Source organism: Labrus bergylta, chromosome 18, assembly GCF_963930695.1.
Source record: "Labrus bergylta chromosome 18, fLabBer1.1, whole genome shotgun sequence".
NCBI classification, from domain to species: Eukaryota; Metazoa; Chordata; class Actinopteri; order Labriformes; family Labridae; genus Labrus; species Labrus bergylta.
Window position 1 is genome coordinate 6,890,660 of NC_089212.1, and position 27,339 is coordinate 6,917,998.

Genomic DNA, 27,339 nt, shown 5'->3' on the forward strand with positions numbered 1-27,339 from the left:
CTTCTCAGGCTGGTTCAGGGAGGATTCAGGGTATGAGTATGACCCTGAAGAGGACCTCGAGGATGAAGATGAAGAGGAGAACAACAGATCTCTCTCCCCTTTGGACCGGCAGTTCCCGGAGGATTTCTACCAGAGATGGCAGCAGGTGTCTCCTCCTGCTCCTGATGCTCCTCCTCAGCTGCTGACTGTCCGACATCCACAGGAAGAAGATCCTACCTCACCTTCAAGATCAGAAGATAGTGCTCCCTCCACCTCAGGCCTCAGCTCCTCCACCAAGAGGAGCAGGGAGGAGATCCTCACAGAGCAGGTAAGTGGTAAGAGGCCCAGGTGTGACTGTGAGGAATGCTACGAGGAGAGTGCTCCCTCAACCTCAGGCCTCAGCTTCTCCACCAAGAGGAGCAGGGAGGAGAGCTACATGGACTCCACTCCATCCACCACAGGCTCCTACAGAAGAAGAGGACTCTGGGAGTATCCCCCTGTGGTTGATGAGGAGACCACAGGAGTATGAAGAGGAGTATGAAGAGGAGTATGAAGAGGAGTATGGAGAGCAGTATGGAGAGCAGTATGGAGAGCAGTATGGAGAGGAGTATGGAGAGCAGTATGGAGAGGAGTTTGAAGAGGAGTATGGAGAGCAGTATGGAGAGGAGCATGAAGAGGAGTATGGAGAGCAGTATGGAGAGGAGTTTGAAGAGGAGTATGGAGAGCAGTATGGAGAGGAGCATGAAGAGGAGTATGGAGAGCAGTATGGAGAGCAGTATGGAGAGCAGTATGGAGAGGAGTATGGAGACCAGTATGGAGAGCAGTATGGAGAGGAGTATGGAGAGGAGTATGGAGAGCAGTATGGAGAGGAGTATGGAGAGCAGTATGGAGAGCAGTATGGAGAGGAGTATGGAGAGCAGTATGGAGAGGAGAGTGAAGAAGAGAGCGAAGAGGAGCGTGAACAGGAGTTTGAAGCGGAGAGTGAAGCGGAGAGTGAAGAGGAGAGCGAGGATGAGAGGGAACAGGCGACCGAGGACGAGGGCGAGGAGGACTTCTCAGGCTGGTTCAGGGAGGATTCTGGGTATGAGTATGACTGGGTGTGCTACTTCCACTTCAGGCCTCAGCTCCTCCACCAAGAGGAGCAGGGAGGAGCGCTACATGGACTCCGCTCCATCCACCTCAGGCTCCTACAGAAGAAGAGGATTCTGGGAGTATCCCCCTGTGGTTGATGACAGCTATTCTGATTTGGATGACAGCCCTGATTACTCCAGGAAGTGAAAAGTGGAATCTTTGTGTCTGGCAGGACTTTTCAAAGCCCCAGAAACCTTTCCAAATGTCTGGCAGACAATGCTGTTAGGCAACCTTAACAGCTGCAAGTACTGTACAAGCATTAGGCACGTTTTTTGATAGTTTAAATCAACTTCTGGAATAGTGCAGACTCAGAGATAGTTACTCTTTCTTACTTTGTTATGTTGTTGTGTATTTGTCTATGTACAGTCCAGGTGGCTATACCAGACAAAGGTAAGGTAATATTTAATAGCAATAGTTTCTAAAGACAGCTGATAATTCCATGCACAGGTAATTAAACACTGTTTATTGTCCTCACTGTGTTGCACGTAACCATGTTTTATAAATTAGGTGTAGGTGACTAGCAGACAGAGGTAAGTTTATACTGTCTAACATTAGGAATCTAATGTTCATATCCACTTTTTTTTAATAAAAAGCTAATTTTGTCTTTAGCCACTTAGTTATACTGTTGTTTGTTTGCTTCTCAGATGTACCAACCCCCCCCACAAGACGAGACGATGGAGAAGGCCAAGACTCGACACCCAAGATTCCCATGGCAACAGAAGACGTGTTTACTCCAGAGCAGATGTGAAGGATGGATGACTACAGGACCAGCTGGAGAGCGATGGGCACCTTGCTGTCACACAGCAAAGTAAGTGCTGATAAATTTAAGATGACATATGTATATTATTTTTATTATAGGTAAAGATATCATGCAAAGGTTGTCATACTATGTCCACACTAACACATGTCTTATTCATCTTTTTCACAGGGCAGGACTCCTCTGTGTTTCCAGTGTTCCTGCATGGGGCATCTATGAATGGACAACCAATCATTCCTTCAGAAGCCTCAGAGACCCACAAGCCCCTCCTCGTCTGCCCCACCAAGCCAAACCCCTCAACACCACCCTCTTCACTCTTTCCATTTTTAAAATCTTAAATAAAAAATATTTGTGTGCCATAAATTATCTTGTTTGTTTTAAGTTTATAGTTGACATTTTAATTATAAACTAAGTGAATGTACAGTAAATATTATATGTATAACTTACTTATCTTATATCTAACTGTACATGTTTTTAAACCAGGGTTCATCAAAAGGTGACTATAAAATTGCTATAGGGCATTCTCTGGCCTTAAAATTATTTCTAGATTATACTTCATTGAAAAAGGAAAACTAATAAATGCATTTGTGAGGAAGCATGGAGGAATTCTGTGGATGTCAGCAAGAGATAAGCTCAACTCAAGGAGTCCCATTAGATATGTTCAGAAGTTACAGTTCAGCACTGAGGTTCATGAGGAATAAAATGTCAAGCTGCATGCGCTAATAAAACAAAACACTAGCAAATGCACAGATAGAGACAGTATAGTAAATGAGCCCCTACCCTCTTTTCAGTATAATGTGTTCCAGGCTATTTTTCTTTTGCAATATTTGGATGAAGTTATCATCAAAAAATAAATGCATTCTCAAGAGGAAAGACTGTTTTCCATTTATATGTTTTTAACATATAAATGAATTTAGGATTTTTTTTTAACTGAACTTGTCAGTATTTGGGTGGTTTAAATCAGTTTGGTTTCATGCATGTCAATAGCTCTTGGCAATCTGGTGTCATATGCCATACTGGTGCACATAGAGACTGTTTCATAGGACTGTGGAAATGACAAAAATATCCAACTGAAAATATTGAAATATTACTTGTGCATAATGAAATTTGTTTGGATGCCGTAAGTGTAATTTAAATTTTGAAATCTTATTTTATGGAAGTAATTATTGACGTGATGTCAAGGAGTTTGTCTTTGTTTAAATAGCCTACATAAAAATATGGATCTTGAATGAAGAAATCATTTTAACATGGTACATTTTGAATGGTTTACATTTACATGTACAGAAACATTAATATTGTGAAGTAATGAATTTGCACTGCATAGATTAAAACCTGACCTGAACCCAGGATGAGAATGAATTGAGACATTTACGAAATATTAACAACACAGTTGTTTTTTTGCGGAATAAAAATAGAAATGCTCAATTATTTATTTTTTTATTATTGACATTCTGATTGCAGACTGTGTAGTCCCTTAGTATTTTATCACTAATAATCTCCCTTTGCCCTTTAACCTTCCCCCCCTGTACAGACTTTTTAAATGTTGCCTCTTTATGACAGAGGATGTACAGAAGAGATTGTTCTTTAACAATAGATTAAGTGATCTCTTACCGTCCTGTGGAAAGGAACTGAATGTCTACACTTAAGTGCGCTGCAATAAATGAGTTTGTGTATTGATTGAAAACAAAATGTGTCATTTTTGTCTCCATGAATGAGAACTTGTGTCATACCTGCTCATCAACAGAGATTTCTGCACTGCAGGTCTGATGTGATTAGCTGCTGACTAGTCATGAAACAGACTGAATTATTGCTGATGCCTATTATTAACAGGAATAATAATAGTAGAATAATCACATTACCTTTTAGTATGTTTAACTTTTTTTAAAACATATTGTGGAAAAAAAAGTTAATTATTTCAAACAAATTGGCATGTAAAGGGTTACTTTTTAGATTTAATAATGAGCACAATTAAAACATTTAATAAAAACAAAATTTTAAAAAACAACCCCTACAATGAGTGACCTGTGTCCTGCTGGCTGTGTTGTTGTCAGAGCTGTGTTTACATGGACGGGACGGCCGGCTCCTCCCCTTGAGTATAAAAGCTGTTTTAGTCAAGGACTAGAGAAAAGAAGAAGAACATACTCACTGATTATTTGGATGTCATGTAAGTGTCTTTAGATCATGCTAACACAACAATGCAGAACACAGGTAATTGCAGCTCGGTAATTGGTGCTCAAGGGCGACATAGACTGTATCAAAAAGTTGCACGTTCTTCCTTTAATGAATTAACTCAAACTGGTGATTCATTGAGAAGTCATTACAAAATGAGTACTAGGAGACTTCTTGTACATGGATGATGTGCCACCTTTTAAAAGTCCCCTTGTAGCTGTGAACCAAGCAAAGGAAGACAGCCACCTCTTAAAACTCAGATATCCTCTCATCAATCTTAAAATGCAGTAACTTCATGATGAACTTTTGTTCGACAGGTCCTGCGATCCCCGTAGGAGTGGACGTTCAGGTGGAGAGCTTGGACAGTATTTCTGAGGTTGATATGGTAAGTGTACCTGTTCATTACCTACCTGCATAAATGTGAAAGTTATGGATAATGCATGTATGCCTTATAAGGTGCATTGGGACTGAAACAGCAGCCGTCAAAAAGTGCTAAAAACAACAAATGTGATAAACAATATAAATAATAACTTGGTAAGGAAGAGCAAAATTAAATTCATGAATTGGTGAAAATGATTTAAAATTGTGGTCCTACACGAAGCGGCAATCTCTGCTGTTGAAAAATGAAGCCAACGTGGAAGTGTCAATAACTGCAGTTCTTTGAGTGTCCACTTTAGGCCGGCTGCAGGAGCCCTAAAAGTCTTAGGGCTGAGAAAGGTCAATTTTACCTTTTAGGTAATCCCCCTGATTACCTAAAAGGTAATCTAATTAGGCCTGAATATCTAATTTATTGCTCTACAGGGGATGATTATTTTTATATTTGTTTAATGATATTAAGACTAAGAGTGATAGCCTGTCCTAACAGTACACGACCCCAGCAAGTGTCAGCGACCAAATCAGCTTGATTCTATTGTTTCCTATTGGAGTGTCCTACCCGCTTGTGAGAGACCAACGCAACATGCCGCTTCGTTTTTACCCCGACGACCGGTTTTCCTCTCTGTCGCTTGCAAAGACGGATGAGGAACTAGAAAGTAGAGGACTTTAAACGGCATACTTGTCTCACTCTTTAAAGCATGTTGGCTTGTTTTCCAAAGTGGAGATAGTGTAAGATGAACAGTATGTTATTGTTTTTATTGCAGTCATTTAATAATCCAGAATCCTCACACAATCAGTCATGTGAGTGTGTTTTCATTTAGAGCTTCTTTTAGTGCAGCGTGTCCTAAACTGATGTGGAGATAATTTAATAAACATCATTTTCTATTTTATAATGAACTCTACTCAAAGCATCTAACACGATCTGTGAACGGAGACGATTCTCTTCAGACTCTGTACTAATCTGTGAAGCTGTGAAAAGCTGGATTTTCTCCAAATCTAATTAAATGCTGACAACAAAAACAGTTAGCAGTGTCTCCCCGCTGACAGGCTTCTTGATCGTCTGCAGCGCCGACAGACGTCTCTGCTTGTTCTGCTCGTGTGACTCGTGTTTGTCTCTGTGTGAGTTCAAGATTCGTTTTTTAAGAGAAGCTAGACTGCGTAGCTGTTGAATTACTTACAGTTTACAATTTAATATGTAGATACACAAGCAAATGAAAGCATGCACACTTATAATAATGTACTGAAATGAGCTGAAAGGAGGAAGTAGTGAGGTAGGAAAACGAGACAGGGTTAATGAAAAATCATGCAATTGTTTTTTAAGCGAAATTAAAGATCTACCTAAGATTTGCTGCTACACATATCAATTTTTATCCATCCTTTGTTAGTGTTGGCTAAGTCCTGTATGACTTATTTCTGATTCTTCTTCTGCAACTCTAATTTTTACATTTCACCGTGCACAGACAAACATTTCAGACGTTTTATATCAAAGTGATGCAGGAAATGACCAGCCTTCTTTGAGACATAAACATTGTTTCTTTCAATTAGCAATATGTGACTCTGACACCTAGTGTTTAAAATGGGTACTGCAGTCCAACATTGTAGAGAGGTGTCTCCCCTCCTCTCTAGAGTCCATGCTCACACAGGTTGCCATGTGGTGGACACTGAAGCTTCAGTGTTTATCCAGCTCTGCATCGGTCTGTAAACCTTTCTGTGTTCTAACCTCTCTCCATTTTTCAAAAGCATCTCCAATATTGATCCTTCTCTGGTCCAAACAAAGCCAGCATTTCAACATAGCATGTTTCCTTAATGTCTGATCATACCGTAGGGGTAGATCTGATCAATGAGAGAAGGCAGTTCCACAGTTTTGATAATATAATGAGTTTGTTATCTGTAGTCATTTCATTTTGTATTGTTTAAATCAAAACTCCTTCACACACACTCCTCCTGTATCTCGTCCAGGACTTCACCATGACTCTGTACCTGCGGCACTACTGGAAGGACGAGCGCCTGTCATTCAGCAGCAGCACCAACAAGAGCATGACGTTCGATGGACGCCTGGTGAAGAAGATCTGGGTCCCCGATGTCTTCTTTGTCCACTCCAAGAGGTCGTTCATCCACGACACCACCACCGACAACATCATGCTGCGCGTGTTTCCCGACGGACACGTCCTCTACAGTCTCAGGTCTGTAGTCACTGACAAATATTATCAGAGCATTAATCTGCTGCTTTAAAGGATCACTGCTGCTGAGGTTTTATCTGCTTCATAATGCTTTTACCAACTTTACTCAAAGCCCTCAGATCATCTTTGATTCTTTATTTGAGCAGAAGACAATTTCACCGGCATCACCGCGTTGATTTCTTTCCCTGATTCATACAATTACACAACAGGAAGAACTACATGTGCACTTTGTAATTATTGGTAACAGACAATTTAAAGGAGTTTAGGAGTCTTTTTTTTCTACATGCACAATATATATCATAGAGGCCTTCACGGCATGAGTGAAATGTGGGACGTGGGATGACATTGTTCAATATTGTGTTTGTGTGTTTATTTACATGTTTACAAAGAAATCCTGTTTTTGCAGCATATCCCTCCTGAATCCAAAATAAATCTGAGAAACATTTTTTAAATTTGTAGCCATAGCTGAAATGATTGATGGGCTATGTAGCGGTTTGTCAGGAGTCTTAAAACCCGCCTCAGCTCCAGATCTCAGCCTGTCGTTACGTAGACTGAAAGTTAGGCTGAGACAGCATTTCCTGCATGGAGAGCGCCATCGATGGGACTCCAGCGCCCCCTGCAGGAACAGACGGGTGACGTCACTCAGGCTTCAAACATTCATATTTACAGTCTCTGTTTTTTTTTAAATTGTTCCAAGACCCAAAGTCCAGTTTGATGTATTTCAGCTCTTTTTAACTCCAACTGTTGGATAATAACCCAAAATGAGCTGCCTGACCTTTATTTGTTTGTTTTCATCTGTTGCTTTACAAATTCTGATTCCGACATTTCTCTACAATAACACTTTGGATAAAAGCACTCAGCACTTGACATTTCTTGGTTGTTAAATTGGCTTCATTTGAAAACTGTGTTGACACAAAACAATGCTAACCTGCGGCTGAAGATCAGGATGCATTCAGGAGCTGGAACCTCTTATCGTAGAGAGGTCCATTTGTTTTAGATTAAGCAGAATATTCACCACTGAAAAGAGCAGTAACCTACTTTTTTTTGACCGTCTGTAAAACTTAAGGACACTTTCAATGCATAGAAGGAAGTCAGGAGCACTTTGAACTCCCAAAATGCATGTTGTAGAAAAAACAGGCTGCATTGATTGAATGTATTTAAGTAGTATTTGTTGCTGCTGACAAAGTAACACAAATGGAAACATCTTCAGAGCGACAACATTTCCTTGTAAAAGATTATTTTTGTTAAAGATGTGACAGAAATAAAGTGCTTGTGATGCCTGATTTAATATCCTGCAAACAGCACTGCTACAAGATAATCCAAATTCATATCTGTATAAAGTTTATCTGAATTTCAAAGCATAGATCAGTCTTATTAGGTTGGCTTTGTGTTTGCATTGACCTGCAGGCTGCAGCCCAGGCAGTGGGAAAGTCAAATAAGTAAAAAAGTATGAATAATTGAGCAGTTCTCTCACCCAGAAGGGCTCCAAAACTCTCTGAAAACCCATGGAGCCCCTTAAATATAACGACTTTTAGTGCTTATCTTAATCACAATCTTAAAGGCGCAAATTAACTCTGACACCTAGTGTTCAAAATGGGTACTGCAGTCCAAATTCTAAACATTGCAGAGAGCTGTCTCCCCCCGCCCCCTCCTCTCTAGAGTCGATGCTCACGCAGGTTGTCATGTGGTGGACGCTGAAGCTTCAGTGTTTATCCAGCTCTGCATCGGTCTGTAAACCTTTCTGTGTTCTAACCTCTCTCCATTTTTCAAAAACATCTCCAATATTGATCCTAGTTTGAGCACGTTTCTGCTCGTGGAGCTTATTAGAAACATGCAGAGGCTTTTTAGGTCGGGTATAATCACTTCTATCTGAACCACTTCTCTTGGCCGCTTCCATCGCTGCAACACCTGTTGACCTGATAACTGCTCTCATATCTGGTAAACAGAGGGGCGTCCAAAACGGCCGTGTGGGGGTACCTTAAAACCGCCTACCTTCTCTGGTCCAAACAAATCCAGATCATTCAGGAGCAGAATCTAAAGTTAGAAGGAGGACATACTGGCTGCTGCATTGTTGTCAGAGAAGCCAGCACTTCAACATATCATGTTTCCTTCATGTCTGATCATATAGTAAGGTCACTTTATCATTTTATTCAGTAGATATCTTACTGAATCTTTAAGTGCTTTTAAGGAGATACATTTTGAGATGATTGATGCCTCCCAGCAGACCAGAAGCTAAAAGATATTCCATCATACTGACACTCACAAAGTGATTGAACAGGGATTATTCCCGTATATATTTTTGCCTTTGTCTCCCCTGTTCATAATCCAACTCTGATTTTGGAAAACTTAAAGTCTGTTTGCAGATTTACATTCATTTATTCAACTGTATATTTGTGTTTTAGCACTGCATCTGAATCTCTGCTGACTTCCTGTTAACATCACGTTCACCTGCTGTTCAGAGAAATCTCTACAGGTGAACTCATCCTCGTTCTTACTCGTGAACTTTTCTGCTCAGAAATGGTTTAATTACATTTTTATTCCTCTTCACATCAGACGAGTCTGTGCTGTTGCGTGGTGCAGCCGCCGAGACTGGAAGAAGAACAGAGAAGTTTTCTGCAGCGTTTGAAGTTCTGTTTGTAGTTCAGCTCAACTCAACGTCTCCAAATCCATGATGTGGAAACTTATAAAATATTTTTAGATTATGTTTTCTGCATTTCATGTGACTTATGTCAGTCTTAAAGCTCACTTTAATGAGCATTTCTACACGACATGAACAAAAATCTGTAGGCTCACCTGGATCAGAAATATTATATATGCATGTATATATATATATATATATATATATATATATATATATATATTTAAGATCAGAGATCAGAAAGTTGTTCTGCTCAGGTGACAGGAAAAGCCTCAGTTTGTTCATTGTCAACTTTCAAATCAACAGATCAACGAGGGGCTCCAAATGAGATGCTCAATAGAGTGAGAGTTAGGAGAAACTGAAATAGATGTTTTAAAAGATAACAAACATATCATCTGCAGATAAAGTCCCTGTTTTAAATTCTGTCACACATTTGGGTGTTTTCTTTGAGACAATATCTGGATTTTCATCCCAAATGGTTTAATCGCCCCAGGATGGGAAGTTCGTCTCTGCCCAAGCAAAGAAGTTCAAGTATCTCAGGGTCTTGTTCTCAAGTACGGGTCAAATGGATCTCGAGACTGACAGGCCCATTGCTGCAGTGTCAGCAATAAATTACTGCAAACGCTGTGCTGGACTAGTGAAGAATGAGCTGAGCCAGAAGGCCAAGCTTTCTACTCACCACTCAATCTACGTTCCAACCCTCATGTCATGGATATGAGCCTATAGGGTGGTCACTGAATGGAGATTGCGGATACAAGTGGCCAAATTAGTTTCCTCGGCAGGGCGGCTGAGCTCAGCTTTAGAGATAAGGTGAGGAAGCTCAGAGGAGAGCCGCTGTGCTTTGCATCTAAAGGAGCGCTAAAGGGCACCAAACCGAGTTCCTACATGTTGTTCTCTAAGCCTCCATTTATGGTGAAAGCAGACGTGTGTGAGCTGGTGGATTGCCAGTCCTGATTGACACAAAATGTTGACCCTAAATAAACAAAATCTTTGTTTTGTTATTCAGGCCACAGAAGACGAGCGACAACATCCTGCAGTTTATCCAGATTTTGACTGGCCATCATGTGGTGAATAAATGTTTGCAGCATCACACCTGTTCTCACTGCGTGTGTCTATTGTTGTTTGTGTGGTTTCACAGAGTGACGGTGACGGCCGCCTGTAACATGGACTTCAGCCGCTTCCCTCTGGACTCTCAAACCTGCTCGCTGGAGCTGGAGAGCTGTGAGTTCTCTTTTTATTCATACTTACTATACAGTATAGTCTATACCTCATGAAAATAAGCAGATGTGATAAAACACCATGAGAGAGGACACTGCTGGATCCATTAAACATTTCAATAAATAAGAGGAATAGTAAAATGAACTATTTTCTCTTCTAAAGATTTAGACTCTAAAAGAGTTCTTCTAGACAATCAATTTACAATCGTAAGGAATGAACTCAAACTGGTTATTTGTTGAGAAGTCATTGAAAAAAGCTCGCTGATGCTGCTTTCAGGTGCTCCTCGGACGGTCCCAATCTCCAAGTTGGGAAGTTATTCTTCAGACTTTAGTGTGTTCTCGTTCTCTCAGGTCAGAAAGTCTGAATGTTGTAAAAACAACAACAAACAGCATGGATGCTATGAAAGAGATGTCATATGTCTCTGTTACAAGTTATATTTGAGGAAAAAGTCAGTCAGTTATCATCATCACACTGAACTGAAGCAGAAAAAAAAGAACAGGGACAAGAAGAGTTCAACAAACTCAGAAAGCAACAGAAAAATAGTTTAAAGTCAGAACGCTAAAAAAAGATCTCAGAGGTGAGGTATCACACCGAGGTCAGATATTCATGAATGCAGCTTTGAAGTGAAAACAGATATCATTGATATCTAAGTCTGAAAACTGAAATAGACTTCAAACATTAACCTGAGGTAATTATCCACCAACACCCACTCTAACCCGCCTGCATCGACCTTACGAGGCGAGAGTATCACAGCGGGGTGAAGCATAAATTACATTTTTAATCAGGGAATTGTCAATCTATTGCTTCTAAATCTATTTGAGATGTGTGAGATACTCCAGATGAGGAGACATTTGGACAACAAAATCTAAAATACATCGTGTAAGAATTAGAGCCCGGCTAATTTTATCGCAGGTATGCACCGATATTACTAGAATTATTCAACAAACAAATATCATTTAATTTGAGTATCGTTTAATTTCTCTAGCAGTTCTCTTTCTGGCTGTCACCAGCAGAGGGCGCTATATGGATTATAACAAGCATCATCACTCTCCAGAGTGCCGAGTGGTGACGCACATACATGCGCAGTTACTTTCCAGTTGAGTGACCACCTTGTCTTTGTCTGTGTGTGTGTTAATAAGTGTTTATTAACTGCATTTGAGGGATTAATTCAATAAATGTGTTTATCTATATCTATCTATCTCTACAGATCGAACAAAGCTCTAAGAAAGATATTGGCTGATATATCGGTATCAGATTTGTTTACTTGCCAAAATCGATATCGGCCCCAAAAATCTCATATTAGTCGGCCCTATAATAACAAATATTCCTAAAAAAGTAAAACATTTGCTAGAGTTTTGTGAACTCTTTTCTGTCCTCGTAAAGCAGCAGACATGAATGTATTAATAAAACCTTTATCGCCCCAAAGGGAGTTTGCCTTGCATCAAGAGCATAAAGACGTAAAAGACATGAGGACAGCATGTAGACATCACTAAAGCATTGCATAGATACATGTGGTGGATATCGATATATGTAGATAAATATGCAAACATTTTCTTATCATTGAGTTGGGTGGCTGTCCTTTGTGGTGCAGATGTAACCAATAAAAAAACATGTTTCTAGATAAACACAGTATTGCACATTTGCTCAGTTTTTTCTAAGTCTGTAAAGTCAGACGTCCTTAGTTCATTATGTCTGAAGGGAGATTGTTAAGTAGCTGAATACGTGGAACAAAGGAAGTGATGCCTTTCTAAAGCTTGGCGTACACCATGTGATTTCAAGCAGATTGAGACAATTTATTTGTGTTGTATCCAACAAGTTGGGCCCAACTATTCAGATGGTTTTCTGGCATGTTTGATATTCTAATCATACGACTGCACACACTCACTCAAACAGTGAGATCAAAGCCACGACCCGATTCCTCATCTTTGGAAATGTATTTCCCAATTGTGCAAACTGACAGACTGTGTCTGGAATCACCATGGCAACAGCAGGCATGCCTGTTTAATCTAATATGACAGACACGTAGGCATGAGACATCTGCAGACCTCCAGCTGACAGGGAATCTTTGTTATGATTGAGCTGCGTCTAAGATTGTGTTTATTGGTGTTACTGAGTGTGTGTGTGTGTGTGTGTGTGTGTGTGTGTGTGAGTGTGAGTGTGTGAGAGAGTGCCAGTTTAAAAACCAGAACCTCGAGTGCAACCAGAAGCCATCTGCTCAAGAGACTTGAGTGTCACTTTTACAGAATGGAAAAAAGTATGTTTGCAGTTTAATGTTTTTTTGACTTGTCTGCCAGTGCACATCCTTCGTTATTCAGAACTTGTGGCCTTGGAACAGCAAGTGTTTTGTCTCCTTGTACACTGCATCCTCCCAAAAAACATAACATTGTCTATGTGCAAAGGGCAGGTGGGAGTGAAAAAACATGGAGGATTTCTCCTATGTATTCCTCGCTTTCCTGTTGTCCACACTTCCTTGCCGCTGAGGTGGAGGTCAGAGCAGGCCGTGCATGAATGAGGACGGCGGTGGTTGTAGGGACGACGCAGTCCGATGGTGGAGGCTGGGCGTCAGGGACGTTTCTTTGCAACCAATCACATGACTCCTAAGCAATGAGATGTTCCTCCCCCCTCATAATTATGACAAAATAACGGGTCATGTCGGTAGTATTATTACCCTCTTGCTTAGAAATAATGAGAGGCGTAAAAGGCCGGTCAATTACCTGGAAAGATCCCGAGCGAGCGCGAGCGAGAGAGAGACATCACTCTGTGTCATCACTCTGTGTCTTTGTTTCAGAGACATCAAAGATATTCCCAGGAAACACCCGGCACACACCAGAGGCCACATCACACAGCTTCCACACACATTTAAGAGTAAACGCACACTCCCTCTGATGTTTTAATATCGACTCTGAATTAAGTGCAGCTTCAAAACATCGACCATTTTCTGGGGGTAGACATCTGGGTATTTGAGAGTGCTCAAACTCAAAGACTAAAGAGCAAAAAAGATAAAAGCTGTGAACAAAGACACTTCCAGCTCGGAAAGGTAAAGAGCCGGTCACACCAGGGGATCAGACTTTTCATTGTTATCTTTATTTTATACGGAGAGAAGAAGAAGAGAGAGGCTGCAGAGAGTGTGAGGAAAAAGGTTATCTGATTGTTTTTTGGGGGATTTTAATCAAAGCTGTGTTAATTTAATCATCCCATTAAAATCACCGCTACACCATTTAATCACTGCAGCAGCACTGATACAGATACACAGAGTCCCCACAGTTCTGTTTATTTGACTCCCTCACTGATAACACGCTTATTCATTATCCATTACAGCGTTGTAAACAGATAATAAATTATCAGGCTGTTAAATATCTTTTAAATACTAATGCTTGTAACAGTTCAATCTCACAGTAACAGCTAGCTGCATGGATCCTGAAGGCTAAAGAATTCTCAAAAACCCAATTTATTGTTCATAAAGCATCTTCTTTCTACAAGCTGCTATGAGAAACACATTTACACTTTAAGTATTTGTAAGTAGTATGAATTATGTAAATAGTATGGCACAATTTAAACCAAGGTGCTTGGAGGTGACCAAGCAGCAACCTTCGCTGTTGAAAAATGAAGCAAATGTGGAAAAGTGCAAAATCCTGCAGTTCCTCGAGTGTCCACTAGAGGCTGGCTGCAAAAGCACAGGAAGTCACATACACACCCATTCAAAAAAAGCCTGTTTTTACAGCAGAAATTAACATGTTTACAGCCTGGTACAAAAATCGAAAGTAGGTCTGATTAGCTCATCGACACACTCTATGGGGATTGATCTTTTTTAACATCTCGTCCGTTTTGATTTGATGAAGGACACGAGTTATTCACAATAAGGCGTGAAGCTGACATGATTGACAGGTTAGTGCGTTAAAATGGTTTGTCAGTAGGCTTAAAACCTGCCTCAGCTCCAGCCTCTAGGCCTGTCATTAGGTTGACTGAAAGTTAGACAAAGACAGCATTTCCAGCATGGAGACCGCCATCAATGGGATTTCAGCGCCCCCTGCAGGAACAGATGGGTGACGTCACTCAAACATTAATATTTAAAGTCTATGGACGTGACGCGATGCCATACTTTATGATGCACTTTATTTGTCTCTCGCCATTGTCTGCACAGATGTCATGTTTTTATATCTGTATTTAGCACTGCCCCAACAGCTCATTCAGGATATCAATCTTTACTGAAGAAGACTGCTTCTATGTTTGTGGTATGAACGAAATCAACAGCAGAAACAAGTCAGCCTTAGTCTGTCAGGAATCTACAGTATGGTCAAAAGTTTTCAAGGTTGCTGCTCGTCCAAAGATCACATCAGTTATTTAAAACCTCTGCTGCAGATGGCAGACTCCATGCTTTACACTCTGATATGACTGTGATTTCTGTCCCCCCCCCCCCCCCCCCCCCCCCCGCACAGATGCCTACACTGATGAGGACCTGATGCTGTACTGGAAGAGTGGAGACGAGTCCCTCAGCACCGACGATCGCATCTCTTTATCGCAGTTTCTCATCCAGAAGTTCCACACGACGTCTCGTCTGGCGTTCTACAGCAGCACAGGTACACACACACACACACACACACACACACACACACACACACACACACACACACACGCATCATGATTATATGTTATTATTATGATCCGATAAAGTTTGATCTGCTGTTATTTCTGCCCACCAGTGCAGACCTCAACTTACTATGGATTTTAAGTACTTCACAACCACCAGAACAGAAGTTATATTTGTAGTTCTGCAGCTGAGAGGCTCAAACTGTATTTATTCACAAGTGATTCAAGGCAAACACTGAATGTAAGCACTTAAACATTCTTGTAAAAAGTTACAAAGCTTTCTAGGGAGTACGCTGACAAGTTGCCATGGAAGCTCAAAGCTGAACTCGTCGGCACACCGCGCAGAAGAGAGGGGCGGGATGGGGGCTCATTGCATTTAAAGAGACACACACACCAAAACGGAGCGTTCTGAGAGAGCTGGTTTATACAGGGTCACAAACCTCCTCTGCTGCTTGATTCATGTTATATTTTGATCAAAGCACAGCACAGATGTTTCATTTAGACCACAGGGGACTGTTTGAAAAGGTGGAGAAGGGGTATAATATATCCTCTTTAATGAAAATCTCATGCAATATGTTTTTTTATTTCTCATGTTTTCTACACTGTTGAATCATGTCCTCCTGTCTAATCAGGCCGCCCGTTGTGTTTGCAGGCTGGTACAATCGTCTCTACATCAACTTCACGTTGCGACGCCACATCTTCTTCTTCTTGCTGCAGACTTATTTCCCCGCCACGCTCATGGTGATGCTTTCCTGGGTATCGTTCTGGATCGACCGACGAGCGGTGCCGGCCAGAGTCTCCCTGGGTAAAAAAAAAAACCCATTTGAAGGGATTGAGCGAGCCTGAGGAGCGTGTGTGTGTGTGTGTGTGTGTGTGTGTGTGTGTGTGTGTGTGTGTATGTGTGTGTGTGATGATGAAAGCTGGCTGTGACACAGCTTCTCCAACGGGAAACACACACATACACCAACCTCCCACACTCCAGTCTCACTTTTCTTTTGAATTATTTTCTGCATTGAGGCTGTTGGTGTACTTGTCAGACAGACGCCTGTTTTCTCCGCTCTCTATGATACTTTCATGGCTCATCTTCACGCTCTGATTAGATTCAGCTGAAGGTTGGGATGTTCTTAAACTCATTGTGTCCATTTTAACTTTCAAAGAGCAGTTTGATTGTTTTTGTCTTCTGCATTTTAATCATTTCAATAGTCATTATATTAAATAAACGTTGGAGTCACCTGGCACAGAAGCTCGATTTAGTACAATCAGAAAGCTGACAGGACTACTCTTTGTAGGTCATCTTAGTTTCTCATGATTCAACATTGTTGGTGTTCCTATCTTAAAATCAGCAACACAAATGTTTACAAGTTTAATATATTAATTAAAACATTAAAATGACATCCAGTTCCATCTCCAATTTTGCTAAAGAAGCCGAGTATATTCATCAGTCACTCCATGAAGGCTTGCAATAATTTACTGTGAGCTGTCTGATGTATGCCAAAACACTTCGTATTCCTCTTGTTAGCTTTCAGGATGATCACATCCTGCCTCTCCTTCTTTAAATTCTGTGCATGTGCCGAGTCTGGTGTGTGCTGCAGGCATCCAGTAATACATTCCTACACAACAAGGCTGATGTCTGTTTGCTCGTGGCTATTCATCTCTCTGTTGTTCTTTTTGTCGTTTTTTAAAATTATTATTATTGTTTGGGCTTTTGCCTTTACGGCTTTAGGTAGACAGAAAATGTGGGAGAGAGAGTGGGGGGGGTGATAGGAGTTGAACATAAACCTAGATCTAGATCAGGTACTTACCATTACACCAAAACTAAGTCCCGCACAAACATTGCACAAATGCTGCAAAGAAAAACATAACTGCATAGTTGTTGGCGATAGAGGCTGATGTGGAGAGTTGTTTTGTTTGGAGTTGTGGTCCATAGTTGTATCTCAGCAGAAACCTTTCTGACTCCTATTCTGGCATTATCCTATCCTATCCTTGTCCCATGTGTTTGAAAGTAATCTGTTCAGATTTAAGCCATTGTATTGGATCTAATCTTGAAAACAGGTTGTTCAAAAGAAAAAAAAAGGATTATAAAATTGGATTAGATCAAGTAATCCAATTGTGTTTCTTTCACCTCTGACCCCTTCTCACCTGCACATCACTGACACCTTCCTGTCTGAGAGCTTCACAGGGTTTTATTACAGGGTTGTTGGACCATGTTGCATCATATTGTATAAGAGCTTATGTTATTGCTTTCACTTTCTTTACTTTAATGTCCCAGTACTAGGTCAGCCTTCTTATCCAGAGCAGCCCATTACACTGGAAGTAAAAAATAAACTCTGGATTAAACACATTTTTCTGTAGTTGAAGTAGACGTTGTGTATTTTGTGTCCAGGCATCACCACCGTGCTGACCATGTCCACCATCATAACCGGAGTGAACGCGTCCATGCCTCGGGTGTCTTACATCAAAGCCGTGGACATTTACCTGTGGGTCAGCTTCGTCTTTGTCTTCTTGTCTGTGTTGGAGTATGCCGCTGTGAACTACCTGTCCACCGTGCAGGACCGGCGGGAGCGAAAGCTGAGAGAGCGGGCAAGATCGCAGGTTCGTTTTTAAAAAAAATCTTGCACCTGTTAGAAAAACTCAAAGTTAGCGTGCTGTATTTATTACAAATAGGTTTCTCCTTCTCTGCTCTTAAGCAACACAGGACCCACACGGATTCAAAAGCTGCAGCCAATCTCCATGAGTTTGTGCAATTTCCCAACTTTACAAAAACACCTATCAGTGTAAAAACATAAAGGAAATAACAGCAGTGAAAAGTGAAAATAAATACAAAGAGCAAGAAGACAGCGTGAATAAAACATTTACCTACGAGCAGAAAATTGGTCAAATCACAATGCAGCATTTTATCACTGAAACATTTTCTTGCAGGTCTAAAAAGCCTCGTGAATTACAATATTTGACTATGGTGGCAATTAAAAACTCTGATTCCAAACTATCACAATTTTCAACGAAAAAAAAAAAGTGAGCAACAAACATCAGCAATCACACAGGGCTCACACACACATACACATTGTCTACTACGTGCCCAATCATGGTATACAGTATTGCTGTCTGTTTATGGTAAACATGGTTGGAAAAATCATCACGTTAGTAATGAAATTGATAAAACATGCAGGGAATATTTGCCTTGGGGGGGGGGGTATGCATTAAATTGAATAGGACAGTAGATAGAGTAGGAAATCATGGACAGGAAGTGGAGGGTGACATGCGGTAAAGGAGCGCCGCAGGTTGGACTTGAACCATTAGGCCATCTCAGCCCCAACATTTTCCTGTTTTAACTTTTAGTTATTTTCAATAACTGTTCCAAGGTTAGGGTTGGATCTACAAAAGTCAACCCCTGCTGGTTCTGCTAAAACTGTTCTGTACTCATATCTTCTTCCTGAAAAGATATATATTGGTTGGACTATTAGCTGTTCACAAAAAGATTAATTGAGCTCCATCTTTCCAACCCGAGGACGTCTTTGCTGTTCGGCAAGGTAACACCAAGTGTTTTTCAAAGAGAAAATATCTGTTAATTCAGTCTCCTTTTAGTGTAGTTTATGTCTCTACCAATACCGTCAGACTGGAATAGTACCGTATGCTGATGATATCACACTTTCCGTTTGGCAGAATCTAAAATAGAAGAAAAATATTCATAAATTTGGTTTAATCTAAAGGGTAACTCTGAGAATTCACTGGACTACTGGACAGAGTGTGGTCCAGTAGGGTGAGAGTGGCTGTAAAGTTATAGATGATTTTTTGGGGGAAGAACAGAACAAGGCTTTTCAATGCGTTGTATTCTTGATTTTATTTTTTCAACTGTATTTTCTCCCTGACAGTCCCTGCCCTGCACCTGTGGTATGTCCCAAACGAGAACCATGACCATGTTGGATGGTACATACAGCGAGGCCGACACCAACAGCCTGGCAGGATACACCCAGGAGCCGCTGCCCGAGGAGGAGCAGGAGGAGCTCCACGAGGTTCCTGAGAAACCTGAACACATGGTGGTCCACTTGTCAGTGAGCAGTGAGTCCACCAACACCAAGAAGAAGAAGAGCATTCGTGCCCTCAACATCATCCAGAACACACACGCTATTGACAAATACTCTCGGATGTTTTTTCCTGGTTCGTACATCTTCTTCAACCTGATCTACTGGTCGGTCTACTGCTGAAGACAAACGGCGTCAGGACTGTGGCCAGAGAGATTAATACTCTGTCTGTTTTTATGCTGCATCATTGCGGGACACTTCTGGACTTATAAAGAGCGTGCTGTGTGTCTAGAGACGATATATCATTGGGTTTAAGACCTTGGACAGAAAAGCTCTGCAAGGATTCAGCTCTGAGACTTTCAGGATTTATAGGAGCTCTTTTGTTTTTTCCTCATGCAGCACTTTGAATGTTCCTTAGCGTACCTAATTCAAACTCAACAGAATTCACTTGAAAGGTTTATTTCAACTACTGAGGCTTGTTATCTCAGTGTTTTATGGCTTCACCCACTGCTGCTGGAAAGCTATTTTTTCTTGAAACGAACAGTTTGGAGGGAAACAACGATTTCTTGATATTGGAATCAAAACACTGTTAACTAAGGATAAGGTTTGCTTAGAGTGCATTTTTCTGTGAGCTACTAAGTTGGCCTGTCTTTAAATTTATTGTAGTAAAAGTACAGATTAGTATCACCATCAGTCTAAGCCTAATTATCTACCATAATTTATAAATAGTGATCATTTAATTTGCTTAATCTAAAGATTATATCATGGACCATATTTTATGAGACCAAATTTCATGGTTTAAGCTGTGTTCAGACCAAAGCCAAGAAGATGTTTGTATTGCATTATCAGCATGAATATGACAACAGATTAATTATTTGGTTAAGTCCAACGCAACACCCAGAATTTTTGGCTTTCAAGATGCTATAAAAATCCCAACTGTGTCAAAACCAGGCTGCAGCCGTTGGTGTTGAAAGATGAAGCCGTTGTGGAAGTGCAAAAAACTGCAGTACCTCAAGCGTCCTCAGCACCTCAGGCTGGCTGCAAAAGCCAAAGAATACTCATTAGGTCCCATTTTACGGCAGAAATAGACATGAGACCTGAGAAAAATCTGGCATTAGAGCTCATTGTTTTAATGGTACACATTGCACAGGATGGGATGATTTATTACATAACTAATTCTTTTTAATTATATTAGAGCTAAATGTTTTGCATAAATGTGCATAATTAGGGCCATGGCTGAATTGATTGACAAGTGGGTGAGTTGTAGTTGTTTGCCAGGAGGCTGAAGGCCTCCCTGAGCTACATCTCTTTGTCTGTTTCTAGATGGATCAGGTATGGCAGTCAGCACTTCCAATATGGCGACTGCTATCGTTCAGCTTCATAACGCCTCTTTAGAAACCAAGGGGTGACGTCACTCAGGCAGTGTAGATTTTTCATATTGTTTGTGGTCGTATCTTGTTTCATAACAACATCTGGAATTTGACAGAGCTGGGTCCATCTCCCTCCTCCTCCATGAACTGTGTCTGGATGAACTTTCCTGCTGTTTCCAGTTTGATAACATGTTAGCTAGGATCAGTACCAGGTCCCAGTTTGATGACCTGTTAGCTCGGATCAGTACCAGGTCCCAGTTTGATGACCTGTTAGCTAGGATCAGTACCAGGATTTCTCTGATGGACACCAACTTCCAGAGTTCTGTTGTAGCTGTGAAGCGCCTGTCCATCTCTCCAAACAACTACATCATAAAGTAAAGATTCATGCTCACACGCAGACTATTTTTAAGTGGCGTTTAGACCCTTATCTGGTGTGTGGTGAACGTCAAAGCTAAAATGCTTTAGTAACACAACCAAACAGGAGTTTATCCCTCAGCCTGGGAAAATGTAACTCAACTAATCTCATAGTTTTGCCTCATTTGCATTACCTGTGCAAATTGCTGTTTATCTGCCTTTTTGCAGTGACTATATCTAAAAGCGTCATGCAACAAATTTGTTCCGCTTTGGGTCTGAACACACTTGAAGTTCCACAGCCATTTAGCAGCTCTGTAATACATTGAGTTAAATGCTACAGTCAGCTTGTTAACAGGCTAACTATGTTAAGCACTTCGTGATTATCATGATTACAATCTTAGTTTAACATGCAAACATTTACCAGCACAGTTAGGACTGATGGGGACTAACTTTTACAAGTGTCTGGTCATGAAGTGGGAAAATGAAATCTTTGCACTGAAGGAAAACTCTGAATCACCAAAGTACATTCAATTACAATTCTGTTCCAAAGTTTAAGGCAATCTAATCAGTGTTTGTAGAGATGGTAAATTAACATTTACTCAACTGAGACATTTTGCAAAAGCAAATAAAAATGTCAACCTTCTGCTGGCACAAGATGAAGTTTGAGGACAAAAAACACCATTAACCAAATTTTATGATAATCTATCCCCAGATATTTCAATCAAAACCAAAATCATCGACCTCACGGGGGTGCTGAAGCCAATGAACCTTTTGGACAAAATAAATGTCTGCAGAAAATGTTATGATAATCCATCAAGTCTGAACCAAAGTAACATCCCTGAACCGTCCTCAGAGCCCCACCACAGTGTGGATTCAAACTGTTTTCTTCTGATGACTTTAATGCATCTGAGTACATCAGGCATGTTATACGTCATGGCCTGTCAGAGAGGATGTCATCCCTAAGTTCCTTCTCTCAGCATGGATATTTGTAAGGCCACTATTGAGTGGAGCACATATTTTAGCGAAATCCCCCAAATACAGTAAACTGTGAAGAAAAATTGATTTATTGCACATCTTTCCATGTTGAATATTAAAGCTAAACAGTTTAAGGTTCATATTCTACAGTGAGGTTTCATTCAACTATATTACAGTTGGTTGAATAAGATGAAATTATTGAAGCAACTCTCGTCAAATGTGTCAAAAATGTGATTTTAAGAGGCCGTTTCTTAAGTCTCTGTGTGAACCTGTTGTTTGTTCTGCTGCTATTCTTTATTTCCTCGGAGGATTTGAAGCTTCAGTGGACGTTTGCAAGCTTCATGTACGTGGTAATTTATTCACTAAGCCTCTTTGCATTACACTTTGCCCCACTTTCATATTTACATATTTTTCCATTTCAGCCACACAAAAAAACACATATCCTGCTCTCTCTCCATTGCTCAAAAATCAAACATGCATCCCAGAAGTAACCAGAACAGAAAAGATATAAACTGTGAGTACATATAATGTAAAGCTGTCAATTCAAAGTTTAAATGGTTCCAAATCTAAAGATCTCTCAAACAGCTCCTGCTTGCACTACAATTTGCTCCATTTGTATTCAAACGTTAGGCTTGCACTTTCTCTCAGATACATTGGGGTTTTTTTGCACTGAATTTCTGCACTACCATTTTATTCCTTCTCCTTCTGCAGCAAAACGGGCTGACGCTGGAGCAAAGGAAGTCAGTGTAAGCAGACAGTTTGCGCACAAGCACAGAAAATCAACTCTGAGGAGGGAATGTTTAAGTGACGGTGAGGGCAAGGAGGTGAATGTGAAATAGTGAGTGATGCTTTCAAATTGAGAGAGCACGCTGTAAGAGGAAAATAACCCCACTCACTTAAAAGCACACATTGTGATGGCATGTACAAAAAGCCTCAGCACAAAAATGTCTTAAAAAATTAAACCTGAATACCCCCTATGACAGGAGCAAACATACTGCTCATGTGGTTCCAGAGTTGGAGCAGTATGGGATCAGCTGATGAAGCTGCAGTATTGATGTCCTGCCCCTTCCTCTAACCAAAACACACTTTTGACTTACCGATAAGGCGTCACAGATCCATCAAATCCGTAAACGGGAGCAGGCACTCATGCTAAGAGAGTTCAATGACTCTTTGGTTAGTGCATGTTATGTTTCCTCTCATGGTTCCTTCTTTACTCTGACACAGTGCTGCAGGAGCCTCATTGGTCAGCAGAGCTGTCAGTCAATGTGTTATACCCACCCTATTCCTATGAAAAGGTAAACTTTGCAGACATTGGACATAAATCAGCATCATAAGAACTAACATAAATATAAAGAAACAATCAGAGAAAATATTTATTTGATTTTATAGTTTGAGTCATGTCCCATCTGTTAACTTAGAGGAGGCGGGGCCTATGACCTACACTGCAGCTGTCAGTAGGGGGAGCTCCAAATGTTTTGACTTCAATGTTGGAGAGCAGTCATGCCGTCCTTCTTTTATACAGTCTATGGTTTCCACCAACAGACATTTAAAGTTGTTTAAAGTTGTTCATTTTTCTTTCTCCGGCTGAATGACTAAACAAAACGGTGACCGAGCCGGTCGTCCTCTGATGAAAGCCTGCGACAATTTTGAGTATTCGTTGGTGTTATGAAATGTTTGGTCCTCGAGAGAGAGAAAGATCCGTTTCTGTTCCAAGTTCAGTCAGGATGTTTTCTTTATTTGAAGTTTGATTCACTGCCACACTGTGTATTCATGTATTCCCTTTAGCGAAGTACTGCCATTGATCTTAAGAGCACAAAAATATGAAAATAAGTTAAATCAGCTTTAGAGGATGAAAAGGAAACCAGCTCATGTCATCCTCTGGGTTCTTAAGAGCCATGCTCTCTCAGTATTTATTTTCTGATGTAGCGTGAAGAAAAGTCCATTTTCCACACACTCTGACTTCCCCCCCCCCTGCAGGGTGAAGGGTGTAGCCCAGATGTCGTGCTCAACCTGTGTACACATGTTTGTGTTTTGCACCTCAGGGCCAATGCACTAAAGTGACAAAAAAATGATATCCATCTGAAGCACATACATTACATCTTGATTTTCTCATATGGAGGTACAAATGTGAAACTATTCCTGTAAATTGTAAAGTACCGTTTATTATCTGGGGTAATTTATCTGTGTGTAATAAGGAAAAAACAAAAACAAATATCTGAAGCCAACTCACATTTACAGTTCTTTTCTACGGAAGCCCTGAGCGGTCATAAATCCAACCATTTTATTTCGCTCTGTTTTTCTCAACGTATTAACGTTGTTATCTCGAGATAACAACACAAGCTTCCCACTGATAACGACTTAATTTATTGACATTTGGAGCAAGAGACTGAATTTAACCAGTTATCATGGTAAAACCAGTGTGGTTATCCCAAGATAACGAGTCAAGGTCTCGAGAAAACGACAAGAAACTATTAAAATAGAAAAATGTACTAAAATAAAATGTAAGGCGCCATGTCCACCTGGTGTTTTTTTCCAGGCAGAAAAGCGCTGCATGTCCGTTCTATCTCTATGACAACCGTCTGTGGACAACGGCCGCTGTATGACATCACTTTTCTACTGTATGTTTTACAGTAAAACTGAAAGAGTTTCAACTCAAGTGCTCAGAACGGCCACATAAAGAAAGCAGAGGAGCGCTCGGAAAAAAGATGTTGGGCGCTCCCCTTTTTCTCCCAGCATCCGCCTGCTGCTGTGAACGCTCACTCCTCATTGAAACCAATTGAAAAAAAAAAAACGCGTGGTGGACACGGGGCCTCAGGGTGAATGTCCTCAGAGGGCTTCCTAGTTTTAGCCCCAAAGCTCTAAAATATATCTAATATATAATATAGATGTTTTTCCTTTGAATCAGAGACATTTGAAGCACACAGGATGGCTGTGCTAAAGAATGTATTGTGACGATGTAAAGTATTTATACGCTTTTTAAAAAATCTATTTATTTTGTATGTGTGTGTGTCGCCATTTATAGATCAACTAAACAATGATTTATACAAACAGAACAGTTTGACAGGTTTTCATTATTTGAACACTGTTGGCCCGAAAATGTGATTGATGATTTGATTAATGATGTTTGATGTCCACACTCTTTGGAAGTATGCAAATTTAAAGTACTGGTTCCTTTTTTTTTTTTTTTGGAAGCTATTTCCATTAAACATGAAGCGTGTTGTGGTGTGGAGATTTGGTGGTATCACTGTAAGCAAACGTGAGTAACGGCAAAGAAAGAAAAATAAAGGCTCTTGGATGAACATGATTGAGTACTTTAATGTAACTAAGACTGTGAACCCAAGCTGTAATAAATAAAACTCAAGTGTTCTTTATGATCAGCTGTGGAAGACTTATTCTTAAAAAGGCTCTCCATGGGGGCGCCGGTAGAGCAGTGGTTAGTGCACAAGCCCCCACGTGCGGAGGCTGCGGTCCTCCAGGCGGACGGCCCGGGTTCAAATCCGACCTGTGGCTCCTTCCCGCCTGTCATTCCCAACTCTCTCTTTCCGATTTCTGTCTCTATCCACTGTCCTCTCTCTAAACAAAGGTAGACAGTAAAAAAAAAAGAAACCTTTAAAAAATGTCTCTACATGAAGCATATACAGCAACTAGATGCTGAAACGAACGTTATTATATGTAACCATGGTTCTCTGAGTAAAGAGACTATCTCTCCAGCTGTACATATCAAATATGTGACGGAGTTGGGAAACAGACTCAGTACGATACGACAGGTGTGTTACCGCACCTTCAAGTAAACAAAAACAGCTGCATCACTCCTCTCAAAGCCCCCAGACTCCATTCACAGAATCACTCATTCTACCTCGCATGTCATTTTGAAGGCTGCATTAGGGTGCTGTTGCCTCACAGCGAGGAGGTTCCTGGTTTGAATCCCCGTCTGACAGGAGTCTCCCTGTGTGGAGTTTGCATGTTCCCCCCATTCATAGATAATGGATGGATGCTAACTGCTATACAGTTGCAGCTGGTTTCCAAACATCTTGAACTTAATTGTAAAATTTGCAGCCTTAAACTGTGGGCTGGATTTAACAGGTGGCTTCACATTAATCCAACCCCTGGACTCCTTAAAATGTCTCCATGTTGTTTTTAAGGTTGGTATAAAGATTCTTTAAACTTCACATAATGGCAGGTTATAGAGTCCTAATAGGTGAAAGCAGACAGCACAAAGAGATATGACTGACGTACTATTTGTCTAAAGAATGCCACGCACAGCACTTTGTTACTCTGCAGGAGGAAAGACAAACCTGCATAATTGTCCTGCGAGTGCAGAAGTCATCTAGTCATCGCTTTTAGAGCCACCGAGGCAGAACCATCGTGCCCCCGAGATGAACGCTGACAAAGTGTGATGCTGCTTTAAGTTATGACAAAGAGGAGCATCTGACAGAATCTCTGCACCGTCGATGTGAATCCGAGGAAAGATCCCATTAATATGTAAAACCTGAAGGCACCAGCCTCGAAAGAAGTGCTGCTTTGTGGGCGAGCTAAATGCAAAATAGTAGAAGTTGCTCGATTTCCAAGGATTTGTAAATCAACCGTCTTGCTGTGATCATTTCACTGATTAAAAAAACGGACAACTGACAAGGTCTTTCAGAGAATGACCAAAAATCATAATAAAAAAGGATAAGCATGTTTCTTGACAAGCATGAACGCCATAGACTGACATTTAGTTGTTCATTTGGACAAAGAAATGCAGAAAATAGAAGAAACCTCTGATTCTGACTCCTCGTTTTGTTTTGGGTGTGCAGCTCCACGTCCCCATACCTGAACAAACCCTAATCATAAATGTAATTTCTGCTTATTTCTGAACATTATCTCTGATTATCAGGCCTCCATCACTGACATTCGATGTGATTTTAAGTAGACTGAGTGCATCATTTTGTATAATTTTGATAATGAATTTGACATTTCTGATCTTTTGTTAAATTGTTTTGTCAAACATGAGAGAGGCTTTACATGAACCCGGTCTGGCACGGTGTTTTAAAGAAACATGTGATCTTTCAGCTTAATGATTAAACTAGTTGTTCAATTGGAGTCTGATTTTTTCTTTTCTACTTTTCTCCCCCACAGTGTCTTTGTGTAGATACACTTTCAGAGTCCCTCTTTCAAACACTGAGTGCCAAAAGCTGTCATCACCTCGAAGAAAACAAAAGAAAGCACAAAGAACAAAAAAGGAACCAAACACTGTTTACAAAACATAACATTGAACATTGCACAGTGACTAACACTGTTTCAAAGTGTTCCCAATTTCAAAGCACAGAGGATTAATTTATGTATAAAGTGAAAGCACATTTATGTAACTAAAGCATTCACCAAAGAACATTGTTCAGCATGTTGTTGTAAATGTATCCAAAATCCCTGCTCAGATCCCATGCAGATATCAGCCTATACCAAAAACAAAACTAAAACTAGAGGTAACTCAACTTTCAAGATTATTTTAAACCTCAAAGGTCACATATAACACTGATATGTGTCCCTAGTCCGTCTACAAACCCCCCAATGATGAGTTCATCCTCTCCATCTATTGCCTGCTCCACTG

At 40.6% G+C, this 27,339-nt stretch overlaps 1 protein-coding gene across 1 annotated transcript in view; it reads left to right on the forward strand.

The window, feature by feature from the left end:
* The window catches only part of gabrr2a (gamma-aminobutyric acid type A receptor subunit rho2a), a 49,770-nt gene extending 22,922 nt beyond the window's left edge, over window positions 1–26,848 (forward strand). The window contains exons 3-9 of the mRNA XM_020641270.3: window positions 4,354–4,421; window positions 6,371–6,594; window positions 10,368–10,450; window positions 14,884–15,024; window positions 15,687–15,839; window positions 17,418–17,626; window positions 18,904–26,848. Of these exons, the coding sequence (XP_020496926.1) occupies window positions 4,354–4,421; window positions 6,371–6,594; window positions 10,368–10,450; window positions 14,884–15,024; window positions 15,687–15,839; window positions 17,418–17,626; window positions 18,904–19,236 (1,211 nt within the window). The 3' untranslated portion in view covers window positions 19,237–26,848. The remainder of the gene's footprint in view (window positions 1–4,353; window positions 4,422–6,370; window positions 6,595–10,367; window positions 10,451–14,883; window positions 15,025–15,686; window positions 15,840–17,417; window positions 17,627–18,903) is intronic.
* The last annotated feature ends 491 nt before the right edge of the window (window positions 26,849–27,339 follow it).